This window comes from Xiphophorus hellerii, chromosome 18 (assembly GCF_003331165.1).
Source record: "Xiphophorus hellerii strain 12219 chromosome 18, Xiphophorus_hellerii-4.1, whole genome shotgun sequence".
Taxonomy (NCBI): Eukaryota; Metazoa; Chordata; class Actinopteri; order Cyprinodontiformes; family Poeciliidae; genus Xiphophorus; species Xiphophorus hellerii.
The window spans coordinates 21146068-21173084 of NC_045689.1; the positions used below are offsets into that span (position 1 = coordinate 21146068).

The 27017-nt window shown below is 38.5% G+C and overlaps 1 protein-coding gene across 1 annotated transcript; it reads right to left on the reverse strand.

Moving 5' to 3' along the window:
- Positions 1-201: 201 nt before the first annotated feature.
- On the reverse strand, positions 202-24436 carry cpda (carboxypeptidase D, a). The gene is made up of 21 exons (XM_032546029.1): positions 23627-24436; positions 21803-22050; positions 16825-16967; positions 16545-16714; positions 14782-15182; positions 14475-14666; positions 12768-12935; positions 12505-12614; positions 11918-12020; positions 10872-11014; positions 10617-10783; positions 10228-10530; positions 9324-9519; positions 8856-8991; positions 8564-8710; positions 8309-8407; positions 8146-8210; positions 7463-7594; positions 6366-6551; positions 3798-3909; positions 202-2705 (listed from the first exon to the last, which is right to left on the reverse strand). Exons 1-21 carry the CDS (start codon positions 24265-24267, stop codon positions 2479-2481), a joined length of 4089 nt encoding a protein of 1362 aa, XP_032401920.1. The 5' UTR covers positions 24268-24436; the 3' UTR covers positions 202-2478.
- Between the last annotated feature and the right edge of the window lie 2581 nt (positions 24437-27017).

The window sequence follows — 27017 nt, forward strand, 5'->3', positions numbered from 1 at the left end:
TGAGAAACACCTCAATGTGACACAACCTGTTATTAGATTTAAAGGCCAATAAACAGGACACCACGTAGCTGTTAGGCTTTTAATAAAATAATCGCCACTGCCTTTTTAATTACATGTTTTTAATTAAGTTAGGTTTTCCTCTCCTTCATAGCCTGTTAGTTTACATTGCAATATCTGAAAAGAAATAACTGAAGTAAGACATGTGGCTGTCAGGTGTTTTATTGTGTAGTTTTGCATGTTTGTTGCAGATGTTAGCATATTATGATCACATCAAGGTTCTGGTGAAATGTTCTGCTGTGTGTTGATTTACAGTAAGCATCAAGTACAATTGGCAAACAATATTTACAGTTCCAGTTTCTTTATATAAAATCTTCACACCCAGACTGTGTGACACTTTCAAAAGCTCATAGAGAATTCGAAGGGGCTTCACAGACATAGCATAAGAAAAGTAATTTACAAAACTGTCTCCCAACGCAAATTTTAAGAAACAATCTCTTGTGAAAATAGCTAGAGGTCTTGGGAGTGAACAAGAGTATATTGCTGCTAAACCGTGCATTTGTCTATCCCAAAGCACTTTCAGTGATTTCATAGCAACCAAAGTAGTTGAGCATTTCAGGTTTGAGCAAATCTATCCCGTTTTTGATTTTGGTGATTTATCTGGTTTGTTTCGAAATGCTTTTGATTACATTTATGAAGCTAGAAAACCTAAAAGAGACGCAAAATAACCATATTTTCTACCATTTTAAAGCTTTCCATGTGACTCCCATGTCTTTGGAGAAACTTGCCTCTCACAGAAATGAGTCAACGAGAAACAACTTTTAAACACGTAGGAAAAGTTATATTACCTGGATAATTTCAGAGGTTTGAGAGCTACAATTTAATGTTGTGGGGCACAAATACATTTGATGTATTTTATTAATTAATTGGCAAACAAACCAGGTTTGATTTTAAATGAAAGTATTTTGTCATCAAAAATATCAGAAAACAAAGTAAAGCTAAAAATAAATGATTATGATAAAAATAACGGGACAATTAAAAGCCAGCAGTAACTCTCCATATACAGAATAAAATTATACTGAAACATAAATCTATTAAAAAAGGAATAATAAATACAATCATCACTACATATTTCTAGCTTCTTCTTTTTTCATTCTTTCAGCAGTGATAGACGGTGCTTGCTTTCCAGTTCTGGGATTTTTCCACCAAAGTGGTTCCAGTGGTGCTGGAGGCAGTTCTTAACTGGTTTTATAAAAGAACTGGTCACTTTTCCAGAGCCATGGAACCATCTTGATGCCACATCATTGCATCACCATGAACATCTTAACCAGTAAATATTTGATATTCTGGGAGAGAACTGACCTATGCAAATCCTGTTATCTATGAATGAATGCTCTAATTTCAACAGCTTATCAATTAAATCAAATTTTAAACAAAAAATTAAAAAAAAAAAACACTGGGAGACAAAAAGCTAGTCTTATTCAACTGATAATCAAACTTAATAATTTATCCAGAGTTTCTACCATTTTTTTATTTTTTTACTTAAATTAGCTCAAAAACTAAACTAAATTTTTAAACATGGCACTCACAACAGTGTTGTTGTTGTTATTGTTCTATAAGAACCAGACTCCAGCAAATACTCTGACCATTTTAGAACTGGAACCACTCTGGTGAAGTAAAAGCCCTTAGTGCAGGTGAACTTTCCTTATGCACTTACCAGTCCAGGGCAGATTTTATTTAAGCCTGACAAAAAACACAAAACTGATAAACTCCCAGGCAAGTCACCTTAAAATTGTGCCAAAACATTAACAAGAAAGATTTTTCATCTTTTCTCCTCAGCAGACTACTGGATGGATCAATTCCCAGCATAAACTCAGTTTTATTGAAAGCAAATGCAGCTTTGTCTCATCCATTTCAGTCTGACTGGACAGATAAACCTACAGAAGCCAAGGCACAGAGTTGGAGTCGTTCTCCCAAAGGCTTGCACACTTTCAGTGCAGCAATTCTACTTTGGATCAAGAAATGAAAAAAAAAAAAAAGAAAAAATTGGATTTCCAATTTTGAAGGATTATTAAATTGTTGCTTATTTCAAAGATTTATTTTGGGCGTTACAGCACTTCTTGCTATATTTGTTTTCTGTTCATTTGGACTTGGCAGCTTGGCCTTTAAACTGGGCAGAACAAGCAGAGGCCTTTTTGAATGACTCGGAAAACAAAGAAGCCACTGCAAAGGATCAATGAGGCCGGAGAGGAACTTCTTAATTCACTCTATGTTCATCATCATCATCATCATCATCGTCCCCAGGAGTCCACCAGCAGGAAAACTGATGGTCTAACAAATAAAATGCTTACATCAGTCATTCAGAAAGAGAGACGGTGAAGCTGTGATATGAAGAGTTCATTGAGATCCTTAAGGATTTAACTCTAGAGCAAAATACAAAAAGAAAAGGCAAAAATACTGAATCAAACTAGTGCAAATCTTTCAGATTTTGTTCGCATACAGTGTCTCTTCATCGCTTTCGCTTTCATCCTGAAACTCGTGGGCGAGCAGGGACTTTTTGGAGCCCATGGAGTTGAGATGAATTTCATCATCGTATTCGTCGCGGTGCTGCCGCAACCGGTGGAAGCCGTCCTTCTGATGGTCGGACTTCGCTGAGCACATGCACCAAATGATGCACGCCGTCAACACCAGTGCTGTCATGGAGGCAGCTGCAAATACAAAATGAGAGATGCACTGTTACACAAAAACATAAATATTACTGAAGAAAACATTATGCACTTGGAACAAAATAGCTATTAATTTAAGTGTAAATAAAATTATGACTTCAGTAGAGGTCAGACGTTTACATACATCATTTATCATTGCTGAAATTCTGGTATTGTGGGATTTTAAAGCTTTCAACTCTTCTTCCCCAGCATGCAGTGATGATAAAAACAAACAGCTATAATGACTTTTAAACATTATAATCCACTTTAAATTAAAAAATCCTTTTAAGGCTTTTAACCATAGTCTGTAAATTTTCAGTACAACCAAGGTAATTTCAGAGGCTTAAAGCCTGTGTTATCTTTCCTAAAAAGTTGGATGTTTGTTTGGTCACAATGTTGTAAATGACTTACATGTCAAAACAAACTAATCCAATAGTATTAAAAGACCTTTTTAACAATACCAATATAATGAATGTAGGTTCAAACTGAAGACATCTGCAGTTTTAAAAGCTCAACTTCTGAGTGAATTCATGTCCCTCCCAGTGTGAGTGTTTTATCTTCTTACACACCAAAACTCATTGTTTTTCAATTAGTTTTGAGTCAAAAATTGTCCTGAGACATTTGGCTCCGTTTAGTGAATGCATTTTAAAAGTACCAGATAATAGTATCAGATTTTTTATTAAAGTTTTACTGAAGTAGACAAAACCTGACATATTAGTTCCTAAGAAAAATAACATAGTGCCTTATTGAAAACCTTTGACGAGCCAATACTTTTATTCTACATTTACAACATAAACAAATGAATCCCTTTATGGTAAGGCTTAATTTTCAAGAATTAGCCATTAAGTTTGAACTTTTCTCTTTGTCCACCAGATGGCGCTACTAGTCTTATTGGGCAAACTTGACTTAAGTTAAAAAAACATACATCTTTACTGCAATTGTATATTTTGTCAGAAACAAATGTTTTGAATTTTAAAGGAGCTGTTGAAGTACAAGTAATGACACCCAAGCACATGATGGGTGTATGTAAACTTCTGAACTGAGATCTTCCATAGAAAAACTACTCCATCTGCTTAAGGCTCTTCTGATAACTACCTGCACAGGCCACAACGAACTCCCTTTGAAATCCAAATATGCTGTTGTCTACATCAAACTCTATCAGGACAAAAGCAGCAGCTTCATGGGAAGTGACCACAACCTGGAAAACCTGAAAAAGAAAAAAAAAAGTTAACATTACCAAACTTTCCTTTATCATATATGATTCATTTTGAAGCAATGAACAAAACGTATTACTGTTTATGTTTGTGGAGTGGCCTTTTTTCCAACCTGAAGTGAAAGCTAATGCAAAGTTATTGAAACTTCACTTTTGAAAGTTTTAATGGTAACCGTGTTGGTCTATTCACATCTGATTGAGGGCTGAGGAATTCAAATTAAAGCAAATATTAAATGTACTGGTTTCACACTCTCATACATTACGGTTCAACAGAGAAAAATTAAAAGGTCACATCTTTGTATCCAATCAGGATGTTGTTTTTTAAATGAGGTAAATAGGAACATCTCCGTCTCTCAAAGCTTCTTTGACAACAGAGATGGCTAATCATCTAATCAGCTGATCCCTTCTGCAGGTGTGTCTGTTTAGTATAACCTGCTGCAGGTTTGTAACTCTAAAAAAAAAAAAAAACTGTTGGAGAGAAAAAATCCTAATATATTCAGCTGAAAGGTAACTTACAAAAATCACATTAAGAATGAAGTTGCTGGATTACAATAAGGCAAATGCATTTTAGCAGAATGATTTGAACCCAAACAGAGATTGGTTGCAGAGTAGAAGCTCTCTGTGTCTTCTTCTACTGTTAGGACACTTTTGTACTGTTTTCTGATAACAGAAGAATCTTTGAAACTAACGTAATTTTTAACGTAATTATTATTATTGTATATATTGTTATTATTATTATTGTGTTTGCTTATTTTTACTGTATATATTTGACCTTTTGCACGGGAGCTGCAATGGAAATTTCGTTGAATTCTGTTCAATGACAATAAATGCTATCTATCTAATTTCTCTTTTCAGGTAAATGAGATGCTCCCCTATGAGTTGAGACAGAGCATTCGATGCCCTAAAAAGTATGGGCAGACTGTTAAGGAAAGGAACTTCTTGTTGGCTCCACCATTTAGTTCGCAGCTATTGTTTGAGGAGCACGACCCTGAGAAACCGCTGGATGAGAGGTATATCAGGAATGCTGCAATTATTCCAGATCTCTCTGATCAGTTGTGCAGCTCCGAAGCTGTCAAGACGGAGGAGACCTCAGGTGCTGCTCTGATGATCCATGGTTATTCAGTGGAAGACTTCCAGAAGACCCATCACTCTGTGGTGGATCCCCTGCTCTACAGGCCCTGTGGGAAGCAGAGGCCTTACAGCCTGGAGCTGGGGTTTATCATCAAGGAACGCCTGCTGGACAAGATGGCGTATCCGACACTGGAGATTTCAGAGCGCCCAGATGGAAAGGTGGAAGTGACGGAGAGGTTCTGTGTGCTTCGTTCAACACCTTCTATAGATATAGACTGTAAAGGGGAACTGTGGTAAAATTCATCCAAAGACTTTCTATAATAAGCATGGGTTTTTGCTTTGTTAAACTTATTACTATATACTTCTATTGACTGTTTCGTTTTTCAGCCACATCTGTACAATTTGAAATGTATTATAATCCTTACTGTGAATTTTTCTGAGACATATTGGTCTGCAGGTAAAAAGATTTTATATTCATCTAATTCTAAAGTGATGTTGTACACTAATGGATAAATACATGAACAGATTAAATAATGTTAAATTAATAAAGACAAGTAATTTCTAAACTAAAAATCCTAAATTTAAAAGAAAACATTTTGAGGTTTGTATTTTTCCAAACGTTCGAGTGAGTCAGTCATTAGAATCTAGAGATGCGTTAAGAAAATAAAACCTTCATTTCAGTTATTAAACACAAACAGAAAAAGTAATATTACACAGATTTATGGCAGAGGGTTTCAGGCAAATATCTTAGTGCGTTCTAACCAAACGTGTTTTGAGCATCTGAGCGCGTTTTGAGCAATGTAAACCAGGTGCGTCTGGTTTACATCCAAAGTCTATGTGGAGGCGCGTCGAGAACCGTTGCGGCACTTGTGCAGCGTCTAGCAAGGGGCAATTTGAACCGTTTGACGCGTCGAGTGCGTCCAACGCTCCACATAGACTTCGAATGTAAACCAGACGCACCTCACGCTCAAAACGCGTTTGGTGTGAACGCACCAAGTGAGCACGCGTCAAACTTGAAACGTTAGATGCATTTTTGACGTGCTTGTCGCGTTTACTGTGAATGCACCATTAATCCCAATTATGGCGTACTAAAAATAATGTTTTATTAGCCTTATGCTATCTATATTCATTAGTTTTCATACATTAAGACATAATATAGTTACTAAAAATTAACAGAAAAACTTTAAATACATCATTCAGTATCACTTTATCAGTATTCAATAATATTCTTTGTATTAATATGCACCTGGAGAAAATATTTATATTAAGAGCGTATTTGCTACTTGATGGGTTCATGTATGTTATTCTAAGCTGTATGTTATTCTAAGTTCTGACTTCTATGCTATATATAAAGTATTTGCATGTAAAACACAGCGTACCTGTTTAAGGTGACTTCCATAGCCTTCAGCTATGGCGTCAATAGTATAGGTGCCTGGGTGGACGAGGACGTGGAAGTAGCCGCCCTCAGAAGTAGAGACTTTCAGGGTTGTGTTCAGAAAAATGGTCGCTCCGACAATGGGTTTCCCGCTTCTGTCCCTCACTACACCACGCACCCCTTTATGGACCTGAGCAAAAACATTCATGGTTTGTGACACACATCTAATAGTATGCCATTAGACTATGGAAATATTTAATACATTAATACAATTTCATAAAATTTACTCAGATGATAAGATTATACTACAGGAAAAAGGAAATTTCCAAACGATAATTTTAAGGACTAGAATTTTTTTTTTTTTTTTGAGAATTGTAGAATTCTTAATCTCAGAATTTATCAATAGACCCAAATTTATTTATTTTTTCTTGTTGAAGAAAACTTGATGGCTTTATGGTTTTTAGGCAATTTCTAAATGCAAAAGTGAACTAATAATGGGGAATATTTTTAGATCAGGGATGGATGGTCATGTGTTGGTTGTTGTATCACCAATTTCTACTGTCCCCAAACACTTGCTCATAACGTTTTTATAATAGAAATACAAAAATATTTGTATTTGTAGATACAAATATTTTTTTTTATTATCTCTTAACTATTTGCCTACATATCCAGATCTGAAAATGCTTTTCTAAGAATTCTGCGTTTTAGAAAGTTGTCCTTTAGAATGTGCTTTTCTTAATAAGACTCCTCTCTTAAATACTTTTTTTTTCTTCAGGGCAGTGTCTGTAGACATTACCCATATGAGGAACAAAGACCTGGGAGTTAAAAATTTACATAATTCAGATTGTTGGAGGATTTAAAGGCAAATCTGATAGAAAGGGAGCAGATCAAGAAAGCTTCAATAAAAAAGAAAATCTGGTAAGACTCAAGTAAATAGCAATCTGAAAGTGAATGACAATCTTAAACTGAATTTAAAAATAAAAAAAAATAGGAATACTAAAATATTTTCTTAGAAATTAAAAAAAATCTAAATGCTAAACAAAACATTTCAATATAAAAGTACATTACTAAAAATCAAAGGTATTCAGAATAAAATCTTACCTCCACCAGCATGCTGAGGAGAGCCTTTTTGTTCTCAGCCCAGAGCGTGCCCAGCTGATTAGCAGCAGGAAACAAACAGCAGCCAGTATATACTGTGATTTCTGGGCAGTGTCCAAAATCCATACTGAAATCCTGGAATGACATGAGAATGAAATGTAACATGAGATAACAGATAAAAGAAAGTAAAAGATGAAATAGCACTTTGTGAGTGAGTACAGTTTAGGGATGTTCCTGTTCCCCTTCCTAACTGCCCCACAGCTCAAAGCATCGTCCAGAAAGACACGAATGAGCGAGTTTGGTTTAAAAGAACTGGACTGGCCACCATATGTTCCTAACCAAAACCTAATAGAACATTTTTTGGATGAATTTGAGATTTTGAGCCAGACCTTCTCATCCAACATCAGTGTTTGACCTGACAAATGCTCTTCTGGGAGAATGGGAGAAAATTTCCAAAATCCCACTTTAAAACCTAGCAAAAATCATTCCCAGAATAACTTGATCTTAAGTCATAAGGATTAACAATGGGGTATCAATCAAGTTCATATGTGTGTCTCTAGACACGAGTGACCCAATAGTTTTGGCAACATATTGTGTATATTTTCCAAATAACCCAGTCACAATAAAAATGTACTTTGTTGTTAAATCTTCCATTAAAAACTTTCATTCCAGTTGAAAACTCTTACCTTCATGCTCCCCATGTGACTTTGCAGTTGTGCTGCTTTCATCACTCCATCTGGGACATTTCCCACTGTGAACAGTGAAAGCAGACAGTTAACAAACATGATTATCTTAACTCACAGATATAAATGACAGACATGACATCCATTAATAAAAATTAAGTCATACTTTGCCCGTTGTTGGAACATGCAGTATCACCGGGGTGCATCTTGGGATGGTTCCTGGCATACACGTTTGCCAAGTACTTCAAAGTGGCTTCATTATTAACTACAAAAACAAATTATTCACATTTAATTTCATCCGGTTTGGTGATAATGAAGAGAAGATTATCATCAAGGCTTGAACATCATAAATCATCACCAAGTAATAATATGTAAAGGTATAATAGGTTACATAGCACAAGACTATACAAAGGGGTGTTACCAGTCTGAACAGGTTTGTCATAAGGGTAGGTGACAACCAGAGCGCCTCCATCCAGGGCGACAGACAGACTGAAGTCATTGCTTTGAATAAAATTCATCATTGCTCTGGTCTCTGGTTCTGGCTCCACCAAATGCTGCATTGAATTGCCTGTTAAAGTAGGAAAGGAAAGGAAAAACAGCTTATGGAAAATGGAGCAAGCCTCTCTTAATCACGTCTACTGTAATTCAGCTGCATTTTAGTCCAAACAACTTTGACAGAAATGTAGCAATAAATATGTATCCAAATAACGGACCGAAAAACGTCTTGTCAAGATCTTTGTCATTGGAGTTGGTCAGGCCGCGGCTGGATGAGCATTTCTTCTCCGCCGCCTGTTCCCGTCCGTCAGGGTTGATGGAGGGCACAATGAAAATGCGTGTCTCGTTGATTAGCTGGAGAATAGAAAACGTAGAGAAGTCAAATTAACGCACATAAAAATGCATGTACAAGTATTCAAACCCCTTGAACTTGTTCACATTCAGTTTGGTTGTATTTTAATAGAATCTTATGTGACAGACCCTCAAAAAGTAGAGAACAAGTATAACATGGTAAAAATACATGAATTTGAGCATTCTTTACAAATACAAGCCTGAAGTGTGTCATGCATTTGTATTTTACTATTTTGAAAACACATGTTTTAGGGTGATCTGTTACAGTTTGTCTGTGCCGGCTAGCATGAAATGTTTGCAGGGCTCAGTGTATTTAGGGCGATACCGACACTAACCTTGGAAATGGCGCGGTTCTTGCCGTAGTTGATGCACAGATAAGCGGCAAACTCCAGCAGCAGCTCCGTGCCCACAGGGGCATTGCCGTGGATCCCCGCCACGAAGCGGATCTTTGGTTCAGACGGCTCTGGTTCTGCTGGATTGTTGGAGATTTCTAGAGCCGAAATGTTTTTAAACTCTACACTTTCGCCCAGTCTAAACACAAGAAACACAAAATCACATGAAGAGTTAGAAATATACTGATGCATTGACACCCAACTCAAGCAACAGCATATGAAGCTAAACCTTGCAGCAACCTTTCTTAACAGCTTTGAGATAAATTCCAAGATGCATGCTCACTCTAAAAGCTACAAGTTAACACAGTGCTGGGCAGTAAGGCTTAAAATTAAAATCTCCATCTTAAAAAAGTTGCTTTAATTATGAAATACTTCAATAAAGTTATCAGCTTAGCAGATGTCTAGCTCGGTTTGTGTGTTTCTTTCTTCAAATATACTCAGCAATTTGCACAATCACTTCAAAGTCCTGTTACAGATAATAATATGATGCTGCTGCATTAAAAAATTAAGAATTTCTATTTAGCATTATCTCAAAAATTTTAAATATAACTTCACCAGAGAGCTTTCCTCATTTTAAGTTTCTTCTTTTTTGTTATTCTTTTTGTTGGGAGTTATAAAATTATGACTTTATTCTCCTAAGATTGTGACTGTATTCTCGATGGGAGTCCTGGGCTTGCTGTCACCACTCTGAACTATGAAAACTAAAGGTGCCTATTGATGAAAACATAAAAATACAGATTATCCAAAAATTAAATCTTCAAAAACCAAATATTTGACAAATCAGTAAAGTCGATTTATCACCCAGACCCTGTAAGTCAGTGGTTTCGGATATTAACAGCATACTCACTTGTGTAAAGATGTAATTTGGGGGAAGTTCAGTGTGAGGCCTCTCAAGAAAGCCTCCAGGTCTTTTGGGCGTCGGTAGCGGAAGCTGTTATCGGTGGCTGTGCTCTTGACCAGCTGCTCCAAACCTTGGTCTAGAGACAGCTCCTTTATCAAGCTGGAGAGCTTCCTGTCAGATGGGCTCCGGGTCAGCTGGGGAACAGTGGACGCATGGCCGGTATTTTCCGAGTTTAAGCGGGTCAGCCTGAAGTCCACTACCTCTGCTTGGTCCTTTGAGACTGTAGCGTAGGTCGTCAAGGGCTTATACCTTTACAGATAAAAATAAAAGGTTTTTTTTTTTAGGTAGTGGAAGGGAAGCCTTTTCTCTGGAACTTTCTGAAATATAAACGTTACCCATCAGCAGAGGCAGTGACTGCATAAGTCCCAGGAACCAGCAGTCTCCAGTAGTCTCCAGTATGACCTGTAGTGATGTTGTGGTCTATTACCCCCACGCTGATGGTGGCATTGGGAATTCCCACTTTATCCTGGTCAGAAACGGTGCCTTTTATTCCCGTGTGAACCTACAGTGACAAACAACAAAACAAACAGGAGTAAGTAGAAAACAGTGAAAGTGAAGTACATGCTAACATTAACTCCTGATTTTTGTACCTGGTGCATAAACTGCAACAAAGCTCTCCAGTTTTGTTCCCAGTATTTTGGTAGCTCCTTAGCCAGGGGGTACTTGACGCAGCCCAGCTCGATGGTCACCTCAAAGCAGTTTGTGTTGACGTAATTCCAGTCCTGCATCCCACCTGGAAAAAAATAAAGTCTTAATTATTTTTGGCATTGGCACCGAGTTCGCTTCTCTGACTGAAGCCAAAAAATAAAGCTAGGGCAGACAAGCATTGACTTGCATTTTACCAACTGTCCAGCAGCGGACTCTTCTAGTTTGAAAATAAGAGGAGTCTGCAATACTGGAAAAAAGTATTTGCCTCTTTACTCCTCATTTCTGTTTTTACTTTCTTTTTTTTTTGTCAGACTAAAATGTGTCAGCCTATTAAACAAAAGTTATTTTAGACTAAAGATAACATGAGTAAATACAAAATACAGTTTTCAAATTTAGATTTAGTTTGCCGAGGGGGTTACCTAATAAATGGTATGGATGCCCATCAATGGTGGCAATGAGCGTTTGACAACTCTTGGAGAAATTTTTGTCAATTCTTCTTAGCAAAACTGATTTAATTCAGCCATAATGTCGGGTTTTTAAGCACTGGATTCTGGTTCATCAAGATATTATTTTGGTAAATGTGAACAATGTCAATGTGGGCAGCGGTTTTCACCTCCAAATGCTCCCACTATATGTTAAATGTTTTTAAATGAACAGCGATCTTAAATCACTGATTGTCAAATCTTTTTATAAACATATTCATGGATCCAAAATAATAAAGAATCGATAAAGATTTTCTGCACACCGTTTATGCATTTGGTATCAATGATGGTTACAATGTCAAAGCTGTAAAGAAATCACATTATCTATATAAAAGTTTTCCAATCCTTTGTTTTTTTACATAATTTTGTGAGGTTATTTGATTTCACTTAGGTAAAGTTAAGACATTCAAAGCAGGAGTGAGAAAGGCCCATTTCAAATCTTGAAAAGAAAATATTATTCATGTAAATAGTTGGTTTTATATGAGCTCTGAGCAATGAAGGCCTACCGGGAACGGTGTACCAGTTGGCTCCATTAGTGATGCCATCCTCAAAATAGTCCTCTGGGTCCAGGTCATTACAAGGGTGACCTTTGTACATAAGAGGATTCTCCTGCACACAAATTCAACACAAAAACAACTAAACAACAAATTCAATTGTTTTGATGTTTAAAGCCAAATCTCTTCACAGATTGAACAAGCAAGAGTGAGCCTGTCTTTTTTAACTTTTGTCTCATTGCAAAAAACAAACAAACAAAAGAAAACATCCATGTATTTTGGGGGATTTTCTATGCCAGACAAACAAAAATGATTATAGAACTCTTCAGCAGAAGAAGATTTTTTGTTTTTGAAAACCGAAATCTGCATTAAATTAAATCCACTGCAATCAATTCTTAAGCCGAAACTTATCAGATATAAATGTATTATTTTCTTTCCATTTTCTGGTTGTATGTAATTTATCAGGTCTTTAAAAAGGCAAAACAAGAAAAGGTTGAAGAGGTATTAATAATTCTGTCAGGCACGGTACATGATGATAGTTTATAAGCACATGAATAAAACTATGAGCAGAAATTTTAGCCTGGAAGAGATTAATTTACCTGTGAGTATGCTTTGGCCACCTGCTTAAATGCTTCATCATCAGGCGACCTGCTGTAATGACTAAGCCCCTCTTTGTCATCATCGAAGGGGTAGTTGACCACTAAGGAGCCTGTATTTCACAAAAACATTGCATTTCATTGCTTTGTTAGTTTAACTAACAAGCAACTGTGGTGCTAAATAATAAGGTGTTTAGTGGATGAAATAGAAAATGAATATATAAATGTAGTTAAATGACAACTTTTACACTGAATGACGTATTTACCTCCATGAAGGTTTGCAGACAAAACAAACGGGGTGCTCTTTAACCAGCTCATGACAGCTATTGTCTCTGGCTGCCTGGGTTCAGTGATGGTGACAAACTGGTCTGGAAAGTTGCGATTCAGATCGTAATCATTGCTGTTGTTCCGTCCTCTGGTGCCCTTCACGTCACCTACAGGGAAGCAAACTCAGGTGATGAGACACTGCTATGCAACAGTCACTGAAGCATGTTCTTGTTTGAAGGTTGGTGCTTTAAACTTCACTTCCTTTTGTACTTCTGCAGTTATTATTGACTAAAGGATGTCACACAGGAAAGCAGCTCAATAGATAAACAGAGAAGTTGAAGGAGGGCACATGGATTTCACAATAAGAATGGAGATAGTGACATAAAAACAGCTACATTTGTCCAATATATTTTTGTTAAAATATTGATATATTTTGTACACTATAAAAAGTTAGTCGCTCTTTTAAATAATAACTACAATGCTCGCGGAACATGAAACTGGCATTTTCATGGTTTGGACCACTTTTTAATGCATTTGCTTTGAGAGTGCCTTTGACCAACCTTGAAGAGAAAAAACTAGATGTGTCTGTAAAGTAAACAGGTCTTAAATTTAAACACAAAGAGCAAACATGAAGACAAACATCCCAAGCATACAGACTGACAGGAACGCACACAAATTACAAAGAATTAAGTGACTTGACTTGACTGTTGAACGGTTGACTACAGGTTCAACAGGAATGTCAAACGGACCAAAAGTGAGAATCATCAGGTCCTTGGTAAGTTTCTGCACTACTATTATTACTACTTACCTTAATATGCATGAACAGTCATCATGCATGGGCAAAAGGAACCATAATTATTTTAAAAGTTGTTTTTTGTTGTTTTGTAGGACAGGTTTAAAAAATGGTTGACAGAAATCCTGAAAAAGCTTAAAAGACCTGACACAAATACACATATGTTTAATAGTTCATAATGACTGGTGAAATATTGCTTTAATGGGTCTGAATAAGCGCATTTCAGAAAAAAAACAAGTTCTGTTAGGAGGGGTGTGTGTGTGTTGTTTATGGTTAAATTAATGTTACTGTGCATGAAGAACAGAGTATATCCCTTTGTTCCATGGTGTTGACCTTTTGTCCTCTTTTCTTAAATAACCTCTTGACCATCTTGCACTAAAAGTATTACATACCATACAAAGGATATAGGTGCCTTCAAGACTTCAAATAACTAGTTGCTGTGTTACTAAAGAGACTTTTCCAACTCCCCTGCAATATCAAAAGGTGAATGAATTTTCATCAGTGAAGACAGAGTGTATGCATAGTGTAGCATGAGATTATTATCTGGACATTCCAATAGCATTTGGGTAGCAATTATTTAATTGTTTCATAGCAGGGCACTTATTAGTGTAATATGCAGCATCTCTAAGTAGCAGCCCTACGTCACAGATTTTTTATACCCATGTCTTAGTCGGAAATCTGATGTCTGGAAGCTACAGTATCAAAAACACTGGATCCATTACTATAGCTAAACTACGCTTTACAAAGCATTGAAATTGCTGGCTGTTTTGCAGTGCAAGCATAACTCACCCTCAACTATCTGAAAGCCATATACTTACCAAAAGCTACATTTAAAAAATTCTTAAATTAAAGAAAACATATGATTTCAGTCTCCAGGAGTTTGAGATTGTATGCCCGTAAATATTTCTCTTACCTTCCATAGCCACCTCGTAGCCATCGGGGTTCATGGAGGGCATGATGTGGATCCTAGTGCTGTTGACCAGCTGAGTGACCTCAGGGTCGGTAGCATAGTTGCGACACAGATATTCAATGAGGTTGAGCAGCAGTTCTCTTCCCACCACCTCATTTCCGTGCATGTTGCCCACATACTTGAACTCCGGCTCCCCTGAAAGACATAAAGAGAAACACGTCAATGCGCTAACAATATACATACACATCCTGTATAAATGACCTTAAAAAAGGGCAGCTGCTCTCATTGTGTTGTGCAGTTTGCCGCCCACCATGCTCGTGAACATTAGGGTTGTCGGAGATTATCATCACATAGAGCTCCCGGTCTTGTACAGAGCGGCCGATGGAGTAAAGATGGGTGATGGAGGAAAACTCGCTGCTGTACTTTCTTAAGAAGAGCTCCATGTCTGCATAGTTGTGGTGACGAAACTCTTTTGGATGGATGGGCTCATGACCAGGTGGGACGAATGGAGGGGTGGTGGGAACTGCGTGAGCCTGGCTGCTGTTGGAAGCCTTCGTAGAGGGAGCAACGAAGTGACTGGTGGGCAGAGCTGAGGTTGTAGTTTGGGGGGTTTTGCCTGCAGCCTCACTGACAACAGGCTGCAGGGTAAAGTTAATCTCTCTGGGTTTGCCATCAATAACCTGAACATTGTTGAATGTCTTTGATAGGTACCTGCATACACAGAGAAAGACACATTGAGAACGATTAGGCATTAATATCAAAATTACAAAAAGTGATGCCCCAACTGTGTCACTATTCTGGTTCTTGCTTTACCAGAACGTTCCCCACTAGATTAGATGAGAAATTGTCTTCTTTGCTTTTTAAACTAATTGTTTTGTAACTTTTGGAGGAAGTAAGACAGGATGTGTGGTTACTTGCTAAACAATTCACAGCCCTTGAACTTTTTTACATCTTGTCATGCTACAAACACAAATTGACAATGCGTTTTCTTTTAAACATTCGGTGAAAAATCGCCAAATCAACACAGATTCTGTATGCAGAACTGTGAAGTAAAAGAAAAAATATGCATAATTTTCAAGAGTTTTTAATAAAATACTAAGAAGTGTGGAAGGAATTTGTATTTAGCCCCTTTATTCTGAGAACTCTAAAATCCTGTAAAACTGATTACCTAGAGATGTGACAAAATGACTAAATAAAGTCCACTTGTGTGTAATTTGATGTCAGGATAAATCCTGCTTCTCTTTAAGAGTCTCTGAGGTGTGTTAGAAAACAAATTGCACAGCACAGAGATCAGGGAGAGAGTCATGGAGAAGTTTAAAGTAAAGTTAGTTTTTAAATCAATATCTCCTACCGTAGTTCCTTGCCCAGCCTGTAGACAACTGACAGGCTGAGCAAGGAGAGAGCATTAATTTGAGAAGAAGCCAAGAGGTAACTCTGGAGGAACAACAGAGATCCACAGTTGAGGTTGTAGGAAAATATAACAGAGCTAAATAGAGGGCAACAAAGAAAAAAAAAAACTCTGTCTTGCAGGCAGCAAACAACTTCAGACTGGGCCAGAGATTCATGTCCAGTACGATAAAGGCTAAGCATATTAAATGGTTTAAATCAAAGTATTTAATGTATTAAATGTTAAAATTTAAATGCAAGACTTGAAACTTGCTGCTCAAATAAACTCTCCATCCAGTCTGACTGAGCTTCAGCTATTTTGCACAGAAGCAAAAATATTGACCCTCTAGTTGTGTAAAGCTGATTGAGACATACAAATCATTTGGTCCAGTAATTTTATTGGTCATAAAAACTCTATTTTGACTCAGGAGGTGTTAAATACAAATGCCTATGACACTTTTCAGATTTTCATTTCTCAGGAATCTGAATTCCTTTGATTGAAATTATGAGAGAAAAACAATATAGAAAGATTTCATCACTAACTTGGAAACAGTTTTAAGAAATAATGACTTTTAACCAGACTTTTTGTGTGTGTTTCCGACTTACAACACTGTTACTATGCTTTAAAGGCTGTTGCTTAATAAGTAGCTTCACTTTGCACCAAATGTGGTGTGTGGAGAAACTCACCCTGGAGTCACAGCTGTGATGTTGTAGGTTCCCGGGAGCAGAAGGCGGTAGTAGTCTCCAAATTTTGCTGTGGTCAGGTCGTGGCGGATTCCAGCAACCACAATGCTGACATTGCTGAGGGCGGCACCGCTAACTGCATCTTTCACAAAGCCACGAACTCCCATGTGTACCTGGAAGAAAATAGTACTGTGAGTTTAAAAAGGATTCGTACTGAAAGATTCATGATGACTGAGGGATGTTTTAGTTTCTAAGGGATAAACTTATTTTTTGTGAGCTTTACCTTTTCCATGTAGGCCAGAAGGGACTCCCTGTTCAGATCCCATTCCTTACGCAGCTCAGAAGCCATAGGGTGTTTGCAGCAGCTCAGCTCCATGGTGATTTCCAGGCAGTTCCCGTACAGGTAGTTGTAGTCCTGCATTCCTCCTGAATAACACAGCATCAACATAAACATCAGAACACTACAACAGTCTAATTATACATTTAAAATTTGTCAGACTCTACAATATAACTGGATACTCTCTTAAGCTGCCAGACATTATTTCCTCTGGTAAGGTCAGGGTTTGCCTTTTCCACTTGAATACTTCTGGTGAGAGATTATTTACTGTGACTAAAAGTCACAATGAAGCATCCGCAGTTCACAAGTCACCCAACCTTCTGGTAAAGTCAACAGCAACACACATAGGAGAGCAGGCTGACTATCTCTGTGGAGCAGTTCTGGGCATCACCGACGGGCAGCTCTTCCCATCGGTGAAGAGCTGCCATGACTGCACGCTTGGTGGCCAAAGAAACAAAGTCAAACAGTTACAACCTTATTAAGCAGTCAGAGTACATGGGATCAGGAACTGTGCACTGAAAAATAACTTGTTCAATGGCACCACCTCACTCCAGTCTCAATTACAGAGGAAAAAACCCTCCAGGATTCCTTCTAATTTTAGGGCTCTTGACTTAAGACTTTGAGACTCTTTGAAGACTCTTCCAAATAAAATTTTAGACCAACAAGAATAGCAAAACACGACTTCATAATTGTACTGTTTAAAGTAATCCAGTTAGTTAAGTATAAATGTATCAGAATAGCATAGCATTTGTCAGCACTGGGTTACAACTCAGTGCTTTTACATGTAGGTTATCTAACTTTCCGCTGTCAGTGTGTTTTGATTTTCAAAGTTATGGACAAGTTTTAACCAATTACTATTTTCTATTTCTGCAAATTTATGCCAGGGACTCTCTTGAAAATGAGATCTGGATCTCAATGGGGGTTTTATCTGGTTAAACAAAGGAAATAAGGAATACTAATACATTTTCAACATCCAACATCAATAATCTATTAAATGCAAAACCTGTTTTTATTTTCTTACAGATTCAAATTCAAATCATCCCGAAAACCATGACTATGTGTCAACCATATTTGATGTCCCACACCTCAACATCAGTCAAAGTGAAATAGATATTTGTGGATGGCCAAAAGAAGAAAAGTCTTGGATGAGATGAAAACGACAAACAGCACAGACTACAGCAGAAACCTGTCTGGTCGATGAATCGGTGGGTAGATGTAAAACATGTGATTAAAAAAACATGAAAAGACTCACAAGACAGTCAACAACAGACCTTGAAAGAAAAATTAATGTTGAATACATTTTTAAATAAGAATATGCTTTTCAAAAGCATCTTTTCTGTTATGTAATAAATCTTCAGCATATAGGCACAATAACAAAATCACCAACATAAAACAAGCATGTGTAAAATCTAATAATATAAATATTAACGTAGAAACGTGTATTTGAAAAGACAGTGTTGCAAATATATTGTCAACCTAAATTGAATATATTCAAGGCAACACCTAGAAAACTGTTCTCCTATTACTACATTCCAAGGTAAAACATTCATCATTTTATATTGGTTTTGCTATTTTTTGCTGAACCACTTAACTCTAATTTTTTTTCATAAATGCTGACACAAGCTTAATGGAACCACTTCGCAGCGTGACAGCTGGGTTCCTGCCATGATGCTGGAGGTCCCACGCCCAACTCGCTGCTGCTGCCATAAAGGAGACTTGGCCCAATCAGAAGTGCTTCTAGCTAAGTCGTGCGCCTGCTGAGAGGTTGGCTGCAGGTCTACCTAACAGAAGTGTTCATGTGCTCTGTCAGCTGTTGAAAAAGGTGCATCATCCTTTTTGCTGTGGAACAAAAATGACAAATATAAACTGCTTGCAAACCCATCCGTTATAAAAACCAGCCCACAACATAAAGAAACATGGCCTCAGCATTTATTTGAAGGAGGGGCGTACTAAAATTTACCTTCATGGCACCTTTGGGACTTTAAGCTCTGAGGAAAGAGACAGAGCTGGGTAACACGGCAATCAAACTATATATAAAATATTTTAAAATATCTCACCTATGAGGGATGAGTAATATAAGTGTCTACATTCAGTAATGACAGAAAATTATTAGCTATAGAACACAGGACACAAGCCTTTGTCTCTGGCTACATCTGCTTCATAGTTTGAACTGTCACTGAAGCAAACCACTAAAGTAAACACCCTGCACCCACAAAGTTTAACAAACGCACAGACCTGCAGACCTGGGCTTAAATATCCTGTTGAAGGAGGAGATTGTCACACCCTGAATGCAGCAGGAAACCACCGAACAGACAATCAAGTCAAAACCTGAGTTAGACCAGGATGCGCTTTACTGCAGGATGTCTGCAGTGGTTGAGCTATAAAAATCAAACACCAAGAAGAAGCACCTGCTTTTCTAAGTAGACCTGTCGGTTGTTCACAGAAACAAAGACAAGCAGCACAGATTCAGTGACTGCAGTGACCTCAGACTCCTCAAGGGTTTCAGTTCTGTAACAATTATCATATAAACTACTTGCAAAGAGTCTCAAATCTACTTTTTTTAATTAGTCGTTAGTCGGAAAAAAAACCTTAAATTGAAAAGTCAAAACTTAAATCCAGTTTCAGGTTATTGTATGGTTAAAGAAGAAGCAGAGTTCTTCCTGATTAGATTACAGTGAATCATTGTGAAACATGACGGTGGATTATTATTTCAGGCTCTGTCTGCCAAACAGAACCGTCCTCTGTTCCTCACTCTCCCTCCTGGCAGTTTGCCTCGGCTTCTCGTGATCTCACTCCATGTCCTCCAGACAATGTTTCCATCCAGTGCCGGTAAGTCCAAATTTAGGTGACATTTTGGACAGTGGCATCCCTCAGTTGAGTAGGTGATATCTGTTCAACTATTTCACACTAAGTGGTGCTTATCTTGAATCATATGGAGAGCAGAATCTGTCTCTACTTGATGGTCGGTTCATTTTTTTAGACAGCAAAGAGCCAAGATAAACCTGGTCAAAAAGTAACAATTTAATGAACAAGTAAGTCATTAAATTATTTAAATGTGTGAACATAAAAATAAAAAAAACTGGACTACAAATCTGACTAAAAATATTAATACAATCGGGAAATAAAAATGATAATTTGGGGGTAAAAGAATACATCATGGCTTATACAATAAACTTGGTAAGAATAATATGGAGAAAAACAGACAAACTGGGTCCAGGGACCCATGTTTTTATGAAGGCAATTAAATCAGGCTGAGCTGACGCATAAGGAGTCGCCTCCCGATGGGCTCTCGTTATAAAACTTGTTACAACACAGAGCATCACCAGAGGAAACCTGAGCCGAAACCTGAAGCTACAGACTCGCACAGCACCATCCTCCACCCCGAGAAAAGCTAACCAAACAAAGAAGCAACATATGATGGTTGATCCAATTTCAGGTTTCAGGCACACAATTGTTACTGTACCTGATAGTATTGCAAAAATTAGAAACAAAAAGAAAACAGAATGGTATTTGTTCCAGGTTTTCTTTGCATTGGTACAAATAATAAGGGCCACACAATAAGACTCTAAAATGTAGTCATTGAATATCTGTGACTGCAATGTACAGTATTATTAACACAAATGCTAAATTTGTTGGCTGTTCTTTTCCAAGTGACAGGAATTCTCCTTGGCAGTAACACATTGAGCCTACTGGTGTTCAAGAGGTTAAAGGTCACAGGGACTGTTTGAAACATCATGTCACATGCAAAAAAAGTATGGATTTATTCCAGCCTCTATTGTCTTTACATTACTCATTCATGTAAAGACAATAAATCAGTTATAATATCAGTCATACCACAATTATGACTGATTTACTAAAAACTACTTAAGTAAACAAGTGGAGGATGGAGGGGATTGAATTTAATGTTGAATTCCTGGCAACAATTAAGGACCTCGGAGAAAAATACTGTATATTATCATGTTCAGGAAGCAGAAAACAGTATAAATATTTAAAGAATGACTGATGGAAAAGACCAGATTGTAAATTATTGTCTTTCAAAGCAAAATAGTATTTTTTCTTGCCACAAAAATGCCTTTTGAGTGAGGAGCAATAAAACAATAAGTGCTTCCAGATATGCATGATGACAAATATTTGTCCCTTAAGACTGTTTGACTACAAACAATGGAAATACTTTTGCAACAAAGATAATCTATGTTCTGGAAATGATTAATTTGTCTTTATTTGCCAACAGCAGTCTATTTCTTAGTAGAAACACTTTTATGTGAGAATTAGGGAACCAGTGCAAGCTTTAATTTAAAGATGGAGTATGTAACTTTTATAAAAAATATATGTCTTTTACATATTGGTTAAAACTGTCATAGGATATGTCAAAAAAATACTTTTCTAGAATGTAGATTATATTAAAGAGAAAAGCAGACATAAAATCCTGCCATGTTCCTGATAAAAGAATAAACAGAGTCCTGCCTTCAATTAAATAAACTGAAACAACTTGAATCTAATTCATCCTGAACATGCTGCAGCTTGTGCACCGACACATTCCTGAATAAGCTGCAAACAATCTGACAATCAGAAACATTCTTAGGTTTTAGACAGACGGTCCCTGCACAATCACTTTAAGGGAGAGTTGTATGTCCACAAATGACAGACTTACGCTAACATCAAAAACATTAGCAGGCCAGCTGTAATTGAAAAGCTTCTAGGACAGCACAAAGAATGTGACCCATAAAACTGGACTCAGTCTAAGCCAGCTGACTGTGGCTATAAAAACATGACTAAGATTAAAAGGGCTTGAAGCAATCTCATAACAAAAACTGGCCTACTTTTTAATTTCCCGACATCACACTGATCATACTGCAGTGGACTTTCACCGTCAGATTTATTTTAAACATTTTAACATGAACAGCTGAACGGCTAAACCACTCACCTGGCACATCGTACCAGTAGGCTCCGTTGGTGATCCCGTCTTTAAAGGTTTCTCCGGGAGAGCCGGGACAGTTGGGCTGACCTGTCTTCATCGCAGGGTGATTTTGGGAATACACCAGGGCCAGGTAGCGAAACAGACTGTCATCCTCCGACTGGCTGTAGAAGTCCTGTTGCGGGTGGGAGGCAGAGTCGTCGAAAGGGTAACTGGCCACCACAGTGCCGCCGTGCAGGTTCCCAGAGAGAACAAATCTGTGGAGACGGGAGCAGCAATTTATGTAAGTTAGAGCAATAATTAAATAATTCAAAACAACTACAACTCAGAAAGAGTAGTAGTTTATTTTGTCACCACGCAACCTACAGCTAACTTCCAATCCGAGATTGTTAACACACATTTATTTGAAAGTTTTTACACATTTTCACTGGCATTTCCCAAATTATTGTGTTTTGTTGGGGGTTTTTTGCCAGTAGCAAGAATATCTGTTCAGCCTAAACAGATGCCTGCACTCCAGCTGCTGCTGCTGTGAAGCACTTTATGTTGTTCTTTTTCAATTTTTAAAACAGAAATATAACTGCTCAATAAATGTTATTCCACTTTCACGATGCCATTTTGTTTGTCTTGAGTCTGCTTTGTTACATCATTAGTCAATGTATGTTATCACATGTTAACTACACATCTATTAAATGATGATGTAAGTTAATAGCAGCTCTCCTCTCTAAATAACTGGCTCCAGGCCTTTGAAAATACTTTGTCTGCTGGTCACAAAATGACTAAATGTGAATTCATCTGGCAAAATTTTGCTCTAAAACAGGCAGGAAATCTGGAAAAATCTCATTTAAACATCTCTGATTGCTGGTATTCTCCTTGGTGAACTGCAACGGGATGCGCCCATGAAGGTTGCAGATGGATCGACATTTACTTGAGCACAACTTTTAGAAAGAAAAGCATGAGGAAAACATTCCACTGAACAGGTATCAGAGGACAGTAATGTAAGGCAAGGCAACTTTATTTACATAGCACCTTTCAGCCAAAGACAATTCAAAGTGCTGTAATGTCAAGGTGCTACCAAAATTGTTTTTCTGAGTCACTGGCAACAAAACTTTTACACAACTAAACTTTGAATGTGAATGCCAGCTGACATCTTTTCAACTAAACATGAGAAAAGTATCCACTGCTTTAGGCCAGCCGTAGAAGATACTTCCTCTGATAAACCATCTGAGAAGGATCCAGAAATAGCCCAGGCCTCAAGAACTGGAAGCTTAAATGTGCAACCTTTGAAAGTATAATGAGTTTACAAAGAACATAACCACAAAAAGATTAATATTCTGAGCAATAACCTCATGAATATAAGTACATTTAGAAGGTCTTATTCCATATGCTTGCCTTAGAAATATACATTTTGCTTACAGATAAGATAATCGGCCAGTTTGATGAAGTCTGGCTTCAGGATGTCACAACTGGTACAAAGGTGGCTGAAAGCAAACATGAGGAAGATGGAAACAAGGAAAATTGGGATTTGTCTACTCGACATCCTCAGTGCCATCTCTACCAATAATATTCCCGTGGCCTTACTTTCTAATACTGTGCAGTCCTAAATATGGTATGATATAAATTTCACATGGATCCCAAAAAGATAACAGAAAATTTAAAACATCAAAATGTTAAACAATGTCTTCACTTTTATTTTTTGTTTCCGAGGAAGGCTCCAAATATTGATAGATTATTTCTAAATAGACACAGCTTATTGTTGTGGTGAGAATTCCTCTAAAAGGGCGAACAGGACCACTTTTTTTATGATATCTGTCTGTAGAGAACAGCAGTACTCACTTTTTCTCCTTGATCCATTTTATCACAGCCGTCACCTCTGGAACGATATCTGGACTCACTGTTGTCCCGTCAAACTGATCGGGAAAACTTCTGTTTAGGTCCTTATTTCTGGCATTATTTCGACCCCCGTTTTCACCTTCGCAGTCCCCTTCCTTTGACTTCTCAAAGCCGTCAGGGTTCATGCTGGGCATGATGTAAATATCCGTGCTGTTCACCAGCTGCGTGACTCGGTCTTCCTCCCCGTTCTTAGCGAGCAGGTACTCCACCAGGTAGACCAACACCTGTCTGGACACGGTCTCGTCTCCGTGCATGTTCCCCACGTACTTAAATTTAGGTTTCCCCGGTGTGTCTTTGTTGGGATCCACAGTGATCCGCATCACCCACAACTCCCTGCCCTCCACAGACCGACCAATGCTCGACAGGTTCGCAATGTGGGGGTAGCTCTGCGCTAAAGCCTGTAAGCGTCTCGTTAGGTCAACATAATTGTAGAACTGGTTGTAAGTCTCTATCGTCTCTGGAGCGCCGGTGCTTCGTCGCAACTGCTTCTCGTCGTCACCCTGAGACACAACAAGACGAAACAAGGCGGAAAGTAACACCAGCTGTTTCAACGTCTTCGGAAGAGGCTCCCAGATGAGTACCATGTTGACCTAATAACTACTTCCACACCATCCAACTAAAGAACTGAAACGAATGATTTTCTTTCTTTTTTTTTTAAAAAAAAAAAAAAGGTCTTTCTTCGCGTCACAGCTGTTTTTCTGCCGTCAGGGCCACACCAGCCTGCCTCTTTCTTTTCACTTCCGTTCACCTCCCGGGGCGGGGCTATAATGTGACGTAACTTTTTAAGGTGGACCAGGAGAGTTAGCCTGGAGTGGGCTAATCCGTATATGAAAGAAATTTAAGTTTCGTACACGAGAGTTTTCGGGTATAAAATATAACCGTCAGTCAATAACTTTTTTAATAATCTGTTTTTGTGGGGTTTTTTTTTTTTTCAATACTACTGGTATAGCTACAGTAAGGAAACTTTCTGACTTAAAAGACATAGTTCAAAACCGGGAGTTCATTTAAATTGACAGTCATTGGCCCGGGTAACCTTCGCCCTTGAGATTTCAATCCCGAGTATATTTTTTAATTAGGCCCGAGCAGCAAAGCGCTGCGAAGGCCTATTGTATCTGTACTGTTTCTTATTATTATTCTTCTTACGATTCTGCCCCCCTCTTCGTGCGCCTTTTTGGGGGCTTTATCATATTCAAAAACTCACCAAACTTGGCGGAAGCGACTAGGCGGTTTAAAAATTTTGAATTTTAAGGTCGCCGCAAAAATCGCAAAAAAAATTGCTCAACGGCGGCAACTAGCAATTTTCAAAAGACCCATTGCTATTCACTTACTTCATCGTAGAGACTTGAAATTCGGTACAGTTGTAGAGCTCACTAAGACGCTCAGAATTTACAAGTAATGTCATAGTGCAAGTATCGCAGGAAGTCGGCCATGTTGGATTGAAGGTCCATTTCGGACCCTGATTTGGCCGTTTACAGCCTTCGTATTTGATCGAACTCCTCCTAGGGATTTCGATTGATCGGCTTCAAACTCGGTCAGTCTCATCATAAGGCATGTCTGATTTAAAGTTATCAAATTGGTGAGTTTTGGAGCATGTTGAAGGTGGGTTTCCAGGGGTCAAAGTTCACCTACACGCCATGAAACAAAAACCTCTTATATTTCCTATACAAAAAAACATAGAGGGACCAAACTTTCAGTGATTGATCGGCATCGGATGTCCTATAATACCCTGCAGTGAAATTTTTTTTTTACGTAGGCCACGCCCCCTGAGAGCAGGAAGTGTAATGTTTTACTGTGAACGGTCGCTATCTTAGCCCTTTGACCTAATCAACATGAAACTGTGTCCAGAGACAGAAGACATGTTGGTGTGTTGTGGATTCCAACCCCGACCGGCTGCGATGAAGCAGGTGGGCGTGGCGGCGTTGCGAACGCCGTCGAATTTCGTTTGGCTCTGAATTCCACAGTTTCGGGGTGAGCTGCTCCAAACTCACAAGGATGGATCCTTATCCATCCCCGAACAGGAATCCATAGCGATATTTGGTGGGCGTGGCCTAATTTTTCTATAGCGACCCCTAGAGTATTTTAAATGAACAGCCCCAGGCCATGCTTTATCCTAGAATTACGAAACTTGGTACATATGTGTATCTTGTCAGGACGTACAAAAAAGTCTCTTGGAGCCATGCTCTAAACCCAACAGGAAGTCGGCCATTTTAGATTGAAGTTCATTTGACCTCGATTTTGACATTTAGAGCCTTCGTATTTGATCGAACTCCTCCTTGGGATTTCTATTGATCGGCTTCAAAGTCGGTCAGTCTGATCATAAGGCATGTCTGATTTAAAGTTATCAAATTGGTGACATTTGAACAGGTGGAAGGGGGGTTAGCAAGGCTCAAAGATCCCCTGTGATCGACTGTGTAATACAAAGGGTATCCTTTGTCATGTGTAGGGCAATGCTGCCCTCTGGTGTCGAATTACTGAAATAATGAAACTATTTCAGTAATGTCAGTAATTCGACACCAGAGGGCAGCATTGCCCTACGGAATGACAGTTCAGTGTTGAATTGAAGAGGAAAAAATTAAATAATTTGTAATTCTAACACAAAAACTAACAGAGACACCAAACGTTCAGCTATGGATAATCATCGGGTGTGCAATAATATCCAATGGTCAAAAGATGACATCACTTAGGCCACGCCCCCTGACAACAGGAAGTCTCGTATTTTACTGTGAACGGTCGATAGCTTCTGCACCAAACTTTGCACGAGTGACCCTGGTGGGATCCTTGACGACCCTATGTCATCATATTATGACGTCATCTAAGCCCCGCCCCCTCAGAACAGGAGGTGTCTTTTTTTCCTTGGAAAGCTCTGTTTATGGCTCTCTTGACCTAATCAAGGTAATTCGGATGATGAGCTCTGTCAATGCTCGCTTCTGGCTGAACCGTGTGGGCGTGGCCAAATGGCGAATATCAGTCCCTCGCCATATTCATACGTTTGGCTCTAATTCACACATAGATCATCTGATTGGCGCCAAACTGGATATGTATGACCTTTGTTCACCCCTAAAGAGCCCGACGGGTTTGAAATGTAATTTGACTCCACTGCGCCCCCTAAGTTAATACATGGGCTGTATCTCCTCGACGCATCGACCGATCTGCACCAGATTTTTTGACAGTCGTCGGGGAGCGCTGCCGAACGCATTCACGCGTGTCGCCTGGTGGATGGGTGTGGAAAATGCGCGACAGCTTCTGCGGTGGCTAGCGGGCGGCGGTGCTGGAAACTGCGGCAGAGCTTCTGCGGTGGGGAGTTGGCTGCGGCTCTGGAAATCGTGCGAGAGCT

Excerpts from the sequence above, each read along its gene's own strand:
- cpda (XM_032546029.1), bottom strand. The coding sequence starts at position 24,267 with ATGGTACTCATCTGGGAGCCTCTTCCGAAGACGTTGAAACAGCTGGTG. Across the intron at positions 6,552-7,462 it reads TCCTCAGCATGCTGGTGGAG|GTCCATAAAGGGGTGCGTGG; the intron begins GTAAGATTTTAT and ends GTTTTTGCTCAG. Across the intron at positions 3,910-6,365 it reads ATGGAAGTCACCTTAAACAG|GTTTTCCAGGTTGTGGTCAC; the intron begins GTACGCTGTGTT and ends TTTCTTTTTCAG.